The sequence below is a fragment of the Pseudorasbora parva genome, chromosome 12 (assembly GCF_024679245.1).
Source record: "Pseudorasbora parva isolate DD20220531a chromosome 12, ASM2467924v1, whole genome shotgun sequence".
NCBI classification, from domain to species: Eukaryota; Metazoa; Chordata; class Actinopteri; order Cypriniformes; family Gobionidae; genus Pseudorasbora; species Pseudorasbora parva.
The window spans coordinates 440,200-450,000 of NC_090183.1; the positions used below are offsets into that span (position 1 = coordinate 440,200).

The following is a 9,801-nucleotide window of genomic DNA, read 5'->3' on the forward strand; positions in this document are numbered from 1 at the left end:
GAGGTGGAGCTGGACGTCCAACCGCACCCTAACCCGTCATCACTTAACATAACTCCACCCACAGTCCAGAGATGTGGAGCTGGACGTCTAACCGCACCTTAACCCGTCATCACTTATCATAACTCCACCCACAGTCCAGAGATGTGGAGCTGGACGTCCAACCACACCCTAACCCGTCATCACTTAACATAACTCCACCCACAGTCCAGAGAGGTGGAGCAGGACGTCTAACCGCACCCTAACCCGTCATCACTTAACATAACTCCACCCACAGTCCAGAGAGGTGGAGCTGGACATCCAACCGCACCCTAACCCGTCATCACTTAACATAACTCCACCCACAGTCCAGAGATGTGGAGCTGGACGTCCAACCACACCCTAACCCGTCATCACTTAACATAACTCCACCCACAGTCCAGAGATGTGGAGCTGGACGTCTAACCGCACCCTAAACCGTCATCACTTAACATAACTCCACCCACAGTCCAGAGAGGTGGAGCTGGACATCCAACCGCACCCTAACCCGTCATCACTTAACATAACTCCACCCACAGTCCAGAGAGGTGGAGCTGGACATCCAACCGCACCCTAACCCGTCATCACTTAACATAACTCCACCCACAGTCCAGAGTTGTGGAGCTGGACGTCCAACCGCACCCTAACCCGTCATCACTTATCATAACTCCACCCACAGTCCAGAGAGGTGGAGCTGGACGTCCAACCGCACCCTAACCCGTCATCCCTTAACATAACTCCACCCACAGTCCAGAGATGTGGAGCTGGACGTCCAACCGCACCCTAACTCGTCATCCCTTAACATAACTCCACCCACAGTCCAGAGAGGTGGAGCTGGACGTCCAACCGCACCCTAACCCGTCATCACTTATCATAACTCCACCCACAGTCCAGAGATGTGGAGCTGGACGTCCAACCACACCCTAACCCGTCATCACTTATCATAACTCCACCCACAGTCCAGAGATGTGGAGCTGGACGTCCAACCACACCCTAACCCGTCATCACTTAACATAACTCCACCCACAGTCCAGAGAGGTGGAGCTGGACGTCCAACCGCACCCTAACCCGTCATCACTTATCATAACTCCACCCACAGTCCAGAGATGTGGAGCTGGACGTCCAACCGCACCCTAACCCGTCATCACTTAACATAACTCCACCCACAGTCCAGAGAGGTGGAGCTGGACATCCAACCGCACCCTAACCCGTCATCACTTATCATAACTCCACCCACAGTCCAGAGATGTGGAGCTGGACGTCCAACTGCACCCTAACCCGTCATCACTTAACATAACTCCACCCACAGTCCAGAGATGTGGAGCTGGACGTCCAACCGCACCCTAACCCGTCATCACTTAACATAACTCCACCCACAGTCCAGAGAGGTGGAGCAGGACGTCCAACCGCACCCTAACCCGTCATCACTTATCATAACTCCACCCACAGTCCAGAGAGGTGGAGCTGGACATTTATGAACCATGAATAAACTAATCACAGCTTTTATTGAACTCTTATTTATGGGGGTTTTTTATTACTGTTTTGACTTTCGACTAAAGAAGCACAATAAAATAAAAGTGTTACTTTAAGTAGAATTGTTTTTATAGAAATAATGATTTAAAAATAGTTCAGTATGTGAGTGCATGACACCAATAAATGAAGACTGACTAATAACAGAATTAAGAAACGCATTCATTTGTTATTTGTTGTTGCTACAACAATCCTTTATTATATTAAAGACATGATTCAGTCATTCCACAGAGAGCTGGAGAGGAAACGCATCATCATCCTACAGCAGGAAGTAAAGCGCGCTTCTCCAGATGAGCTCATACGACACACACATCAGCTCTGATTGTCAAAGTCAGGTTTCAGAAGATGTTTTACTCCTCTACTGTCACGGAGACGTCACTAACACAAACTCAAGCACTTCTGACATTCCCACATTTATTCTAAAACAGCACAAACATTTACACCACATTGGTTTCTCTCTTTATGGATAAAGTTCAATAAAGCAATTAAACGCCTTAACAAACGCTCATATCACTAATCATTTAATGCACAGAAAATAATATAATAATGATCAGGAGAAATATTGACAACCGATAATCTCATATGTACATTTCTAAAATACATCTCTATATAAAGTGCAGGAGGAAATGATCCGAATCTGTGTCCGCGTATTGCTTGAGAACTAATGAAGCGTTTCAGACACGATCAACTGGACTGACGAAATGATTCAACGTCTTCCATCCATCATCAAACGGGTCCCCGTCGCTCACTTCAACAAGAGCAAATATGAAAAGAAGAAGGAAAGCACACGATCAGAGCTGATCCCCCCCGCTCGCTCTGACATCACATGTCCCGCCTTCATCCAGCGCAAACCGACACGATACACACATTAAAGGGTTAGTTTAGCTAAAGATGTAAATTCTGTCATTAAAACAAAGCTCAGAACCGTTATGATTCAGTGAATCAATTCATGATTCAGATCATGAGTCAAACTGATGAAATCACTTTGGTGATTCGAATCTTGAATCGATTCACTGACTCATAACGGTTTGAAGCTTTGTTCTGAAATCGGCCATCACTATATAAGTCGTTATTTAGTGTTTTTTGCGCACTAACTCTATTCTGGCCTCTTCATCAATGACTGTAGAGCCGCTGTAGTGAGATGGGCTTTGTAACGACGTCTTTAGTGCCTTTATGGGTCTTGAGAGAGGAAATGACATTGGTGTCAATGAAGGCCTTTCTGAGCCATCGGATTTCAACACTAATATCTTCATCTGTGTGTGAAGATGAGCGGAGGTCTGACGGCTGACCAACCACAGGACGAATTAATCACACAATTTACATTTTTGTCTGAACTAACCCTTTAAGAGTGTGTGTGTGTGTGTGTGTGTGTGTGTGTGTGTGTGTGTGTGTGTGTGTGTGTGTGTGTGTGTGTGAGAGTGTCCAGATCCAAACGCTGTAAATGCTTCATTATTTAACTTCCAAAACCAGACAAACGAGAGCATCTGCAGTCTGCGAGGGGACTCATGATCTGCGCGGCTCTACCAGGTGGGCATCATGTCGGGGAACCAGACCCGGCCCAGATGTTTGGACACTTCCCAGTGGATGTCGTCCAGCCCGTACTGGTTATCCGGCATCAGAACCTCCTCCATGATGGAGAGCTGTGAGAGTCGTCCTCCGCACATCTTCACGAACTCCACGAAAGCGCTGCAGGAAACCTCACACTCGCCCAGGCCGATGGCGGAGAGATGCTTGCAGCGGTCAGCGATGCGGATCAGCTCCTCATCCAGGGGTCGGAGGCCGTTCGCACACACCACCAGCTCCACCAGCCGCGGACAGGTGAGCCCCACGCGGCCCAACACCTCCTTACTGACCGAGCGGCCGAAGTACAGGTGAGTGACCGGAACCTCGTGCCTGAAGAAGGGCCCGAACTCGTCCTCATACAGGTAGAAGTACATGACCAGGCTGAAGTTGGGCGAGTGCCGCAGCATGGCGTCCCAGCTGCTCTTCTGGATGGAGTGGAAGTGTTGTCCGGGATTCTCGCTCACCACGTCGATGCGCAGATGCTCCAGATGGACGTGGCGTTCGGACGACAGCGCCAGCAGCAGCTCATCGCTCAACAGGTGATAGTTCAGAGCCAGCTCGCGGAGCCCGTGGCACTGATCCGCCACACACAGGATACCTGCAGAACACACACACACACACACACACACACACACACGTTAGCTCTACTGGGTTTACACAGCACCTACTTTACTACATCCGTCTTTAGTGTGTAATGTTGGAGCGGCGAAGGGACTCACACAGATGCATGACATCACACGCATGACATCACACAGCCACATGACATCACAGCCACATGACATCACACTAGAGGTTAGATCGGGCTCAAAAAATCAAGCCCGACCCTACCCGAGCCCGTGCACGTTGTGTCCGAGCCCGGCCCGACACATTAACTGTCATTATGAGCCCGAGCCCGATTTAAACCCGACCATTGTTCAATGCGTGGGCGTTTGATGAGAACGAGCCTGTAATGAGCAAAGCACAGCGAAGCGGACTGGTGAGGCTCATGATTAAACTACATTTAGTTTTCAGTTTTCTCCACAGCGACTGTACAGCCGAATAACATTTTGTTGCAATATTTTCATGTTTAACACTTTGAAGCTGCTTTGAAACAATCATCATTGTAAAAGCGCTATAGGCTATAAATAAAGCTGACCGACTCCGCTCAATAATCCGCAGGCGCGCGCTCATGATCCGCTCACCGCTAAACTGATGTCTGCTCAAATCCAGCTCAGACATTCATCTGGAGCTTACTTTGTTGTAGCCATTCCCCAATGTGTTTTTTCCTTCATATTTATGTTTAAATATTATAATATTATTTTTACATGTTTCATCTGATTACGATGAGTGAAAAGATGCGAGTGGGTCAGAAATGATTTTGGTGGTTATATTTAGTTTAATATTAAGTTTTGTTTTGTAGAAAGCATTTATTTCATTTTGTTTAAATTGTATCTTAATTTTAAAAAAGGTTTCTTGGGCTAGTTGCCTGGATTTAATAAATAAAAAGCAAATAGCAGACTATAATCGCGAGGTGAAGTCGTGGGAGTGATTGCTTTCATTCCTCATGCACTGGAGCGCGCGTCTCATAAATAAACCCAAACTCAGCAGGCTATACTCGCCTCACAGACATGAGAAATATGCGTATAGAAAGCTTTAAATGTCCACTTTTAAACGAAACGATTCGAAGATATTTAATTAAGCAAAGTGCAGTGTTCACGAGCAGCTCTTGACTCAGAGCGTTTCTGTTTATAATGCTGCGCTCCATCACTGCTCCAGCTGTGAGTTTAACACACATTTACACTAATCCTGACTTCTGCAACTCTGTAGCCTACACATTTGTTTCTTAGTTGTTGTATTAGTTCTTACTTTGCTAAATATACATATAATTTCTGATTATAGCATAGCTTTCTGCCCACCCAATTAGACTAGTAAAGAAGGCTAATGATTAAAAAAACAAACGCTTGATCACGGGCCCGGCCCTACCCGACCCGAGGATAGTGCAGGGAAATCTCAGCCCGACCCGGCCCGCAGGTCGGTTCGGGTCAGGTTCGGGCTCGGGTAGAGAATCTAAACTCTACATCACACAGCCACATGACATCACACAGCCATGACATCACAGACATGACATCACACAGCCACATGACATCACAGCCATGACATCACAGACATGACATCACACAGCCACATGACATCACAGACATGACATCGCACAGCCACATGACATCACAGACATGACATCACAGACATGACATCGCACAGCCACATGACATCACAGACATGACATCGCACAGCCACATGACATCACACAGCCACATGACATCACACGCATGACATCACACAGCCATGACATCACAGACATGACATCGCACAGCCACATGACATCACAGACATGACACCACACAGCCACATGACATCACACAGCCACATGACATCACAGACATGACATCGCACAGCCACATGACATCACACAGCCACATGACATCACACGCATGACATCACACAGCCATGACATCACAGACATGACATCGCACAGCCACATGACATCACAGACATGACACCACACAGCCACATGACATCACACAGCCACATGACATCACACAGCCACATGACATCACAGACATGACACCACACAGCCACATGACATCACAGACATGACACCAACAGCCACATGACATCACACAGCCACATGACATCACACAGCCACATGACATCACAGACATGACACCACACAGCCACATGACATCACAGACATGACACCAACAGCCACATGACATCACACAGCCACATGACATCACACAGCCACATGACATCACAGACATGACACCACACAGCCACATGACACCACACAGCCACATGACATCACACAGCCACATGACATCACACGCATGACATCACACAGCCACATGACATCACACACATGACATCACAAAGCCACATGACATCACAGACATGACATCACACAGCCACTTTGTAAATACAGAGACATGTAATGAAGAATTATTGGCTTAATTTCGAACATAAAAATAACACTGAAAGCTAATAGACCAAAAATATAAAAAACCCTGGCGCTGACCTGCCGGAGACACGTGTGGACAGCTGCTCATCTTCAGCAGCTTCAGCGTGTCGCTGTTATTGGCCACCAGCACTTTGAGTGACGGATCGTCCACTGGAGTGTCATCGATCTTCAGAGAGGACAGAGATTTAGAGTTCACGAACACCACCGTCAGCGCAGAGATGAAGTGAGACTGAGGAGACAAACAACAGCACAACACGGTTATAGAGAGAGAGAGAGTGTGTGTGTGTGTGTGTGTGTGAGAGTGTGTGAGTGAGTGCGTGTGTGTGTGTGTGATTGAGATAAAGTGAGTGAGTGAGTGAGTGAGTGAGTGAGTGAGTGAGTGAGAGTGAGTGTGTGTGAGTGAGTGAGTGAGTGAGTGAGTGAGTGAGTGAGTGAGTGAGTGAGTGAGTGAGTGAGTGAGTGAGTGAGTGAGTGAGTGAGTGAGTGTGAGTGAGTGAGAGTGAGTGAGAGTGAGTGAGAGTGAGTGAGTGTGAGTGAGTGAGTGAGTGAGTGAGTGAGTGAGTGAGAGTGAGTGAGTGAGTGAGTGAGTGAGTGAGTGAGTGTGAGTGAGTGAGTGTGAGTGAGTGAGTGAGTGAGTGAGTGAGTGAGTGTGAGTGAGTGAGTGAGAGTGAGTGAGTGAGTGTGAGTGAGTGAGTGAGAGTGTGTGAGTGAGTGAGTGAGTGAGTGAGTGAGTGAGTGAGTGAGTGAGTGAGTGAGAGTGAGAGTGAGTGAGAGTGAGTGAGTGAGTGTGAGTGAGTGAGTGAGTGTGAGTGAGTGAGTGTGAGTGAGTGAGTGTGAGTGAGTGAGTGAGTGAGTGAGTGAGTGAGTGAGTGTGAGTGAGTGAGTGAGTGAGTGTGAGTGAGTGTGAGTGAGTGAGTGAGTGAGTGAGTGAGTGAGTGAGTGAGTGAGTGAGAGTGAGTGAGTGTGAGTGTGTGTGAGTGAGTGAGTGAGTGTGAGTGAGCGAGCGAGCGAGCGAGCGTGAGTGAGTGTGTGTGAGTGAGCGAGCGAGCGAGCGAGTGTGAGTGAGTGAGTGTGTGTGAGCGTGAGTGAGCGAGCGAGCGTGCGAGTGATTGATTGAGTGAGTGAGTGTGTGAGTGAGTGAGTGAGTGAGTGATTGAGTGTGATTTACTGACTTTAGGCAGCTCCATGAAAGAGGGTCTTGCAGTGGAAATGAGCCCAAGGGTCTTCAGAGAGCAGTTGACCAGCTGAGAGAGAATGTCACACGCTGCTTCTGCAGATTCAGTGCTGCTGTCCACCTACACACACACACACACACACACGTTTGTTTTTGTGACATATGGGGACTTTCCATAGGTGTAATGGTTTTTATACTGTACAAACCGTATTTACCATCTTCTTACACTGGCCCTAAACCTACCCATCACACACACACACACAAACACACACACACACACACACACACTGCATTTTTACTTTCTCATAAAAACTCCTCCTGTGTGATTTATAAGCCTTTTGTAAAGTGGGGCCATGGGTAATGTCCTCATATTTCACCCTCTCCTGTAATACCTGTGTCATACCCATGGCATTACACACATTTGTGTCCTCATATGTCACAAAAACATGCCCCCACACACACTCACCTTGAAGCTGACGTACTGCAGGTGGTTGGAGTGGCGTGTGATAATCTGCTTGATGAGGTCGGGGTGTGTGGCCTTCAGGTATGAGCTGGCCGGCTGGTTGAGCTCGAACTCGAAGCACCTCCAGAGCTCCGGCATGTGGAAGGCCCGGTTCCATCCGCGGCACACCTGCGAGGCGAAGGCCCGGTCCAGCAGAGGCAGCAGCTGGAGGATCTGCAGGAGAATCTCCTCAGGCATCAGGCTCCAGTCCGGCCCGTCAGAGCCACACTCGTCCTCAGAGTCGGCCCCTCGGAGCCGCTTGCAGACCTCAGGGGCCCCGGGGCCCGGCCCACCCTCCTCACACACTCCCATCTGGCCCCGCTTCATTCTGAGGACACACATTAAAGGGTTAGTTCCCCAAAAATGAAGATGACTCCCCCTTATGTCGCTCCACACCCGTAAGACCTTCGTTCATCTTCACAGACAGTTTAAGATATTTTATATTTAGTCCGAGAGAAACTCTTAGTTTTTGTTATTTTTGGACCCAAATGTATTTTGGATGCTTCAAGAGACTCTAATTAACCCACTGATGTCTCATATGGACTACTGTGATGATGTTTTTATTCCCTTTCTGGACATGGACAGTATAGTGTGCATACACTTGCATACGCTCTCGGACTAAATATAAAATATCTTAAACTGTGTGTGAAGATGAACGGAGGTCTGACGGGTGTGGAGTGACATTAGGGAGAGGAGTTAATGACAGATGTTTCCCTTTGGCTGAACTAACCCTTTAACTGTTGGATCACCACACAAACAACTCACAGTTTTCAGTTTAATCACCTGAAGATCCGCTGTGATCTGAGTTCATTAACCACACATGACGGATTAACAAGCGAAACAGAAATTAAGTGTGTGTGTGTGTGTGTGTGTGCACGCCCCAACTGACACCATTATCAGTTAATAAATCATCAGCTATGCGTGAGAATACACGATAGATATGAATATTCATCAAGAATAAGACAAACAGCATCAGATTCGCCAGTGAGAGAGTGTGTGTGTGTGTGTGTGTGTGTGTGTGTGTGTGTGTGTGTGTGTGTGTGTGTGTGTGTGTGTGTGTGTGTGTCCTCCACTGCATACGCTGGGATCCGGGTTAAAGGGTTGCTTCACCCAAAAATGACATTTCTTCCATTAAAGGCGCAGTATGTAACTTTTCGTCGCTTATTCAGAACAAAGGCGTGTCTTGACTCTTGAGTGGGCGGAGCTATTATACTGCCGTGAGCGCTTCCACTTTTTCCACTCGTGTGTGTGTGTGTGTGTGTGTGTGAGAGAGAGAGAGAGAGATTGAGTGAGAGTGTATGTAAGAGTTTCAACCGCCAATAAAACAGCTGGAGAACAATAGTCACGTGACGTCACATTTAAAGCCATTAAATCACAATAAAGTCAATAGTTAGCAGGAAAAGTTACTTTTTTGATTGATATATGCACTTTATTACTTAATAATCATTATTTGTGTTCTTCAATATTTAACACAAGCATATATTTATATATTTGAATAAATTCGTAATGAAAACAGCCACAGGCACCAGTTAAAGGCACAGTATGTCATTTTCCGTCTCTCACTCAACACAGAGGCGTGTCTTGACTCCGAGTGGGCGGAGCTTTTATTCTGCTGCAAGCGCTTAAGCTTCTTCCGCTCGTGTGTGTGTGTGTGTAACGCAGCGCTATTTTATCATATCACACACATCTGAGTGTGTTAAAGTGATGTTATAATGCTACTATGAGAAGGCGGTAAAACATGGCACGCATATTAAAGCGGCGATAGTGTTGCCATGGTTACTACACAATAGCACCGTGGGGATGATGATGTCATTGACTGGCGACACACACACACGGCCGCGTCCTGGTTAAAATCACTGGATTTAAACATTCTTGGACATTTGGGATAAAGTCAACACAATATAAACACTGCTCGAGTGGCTTCTGGATATTTGAATCCTAAATCTTTCATATTGTGCCTTTAAATGTTTATATTTCAGTTCCCCTAACCCAACAGCAATTCTGGAGACTATATTTATTTTT

The 9,801-nt window shown here is 47.0% G+C and overlaps 1 protein-coding gene across 1 annotated transcript in view; it reads right to left on the bottom strand.

The window, feature by feature from the left end:
* Nucleotides 1-1,706: 1,706 nt before the first annotated feature.
* Nucleotides 1,707-9,801, bottom strand: part of fbxl3b (F-box and leucine-rich repeat protein 3b) — an 8,603-nt gene continuing 508 nt past the window's right edge. The window contains exons 2-5 of the mRNA XM_067458637.1: nt 7,744-8,107; nt 7,276-7,398; nt 6,161-6,332; nt 1,707-3,706 (exon numbers count right to left, since the gene is read on the bottom strand). Of these exons, the coding sequence (XP_067314738.1) occupies nt 3,066-3,706; nt 6,161-6,332; nt 7,276-7,398; nt 7,744-8,106 (1,299 nt within the window). The 5' untranslated portion in view covers nt 8,107 and the 3' untranslated portion in view covers nt 1,707-3,065. The remainder of the gene's footprint in view (nt 3,707-6,160; nt 6,333-7,275; nt 7,399-7,743; nt 8,108-9,801) is intronic.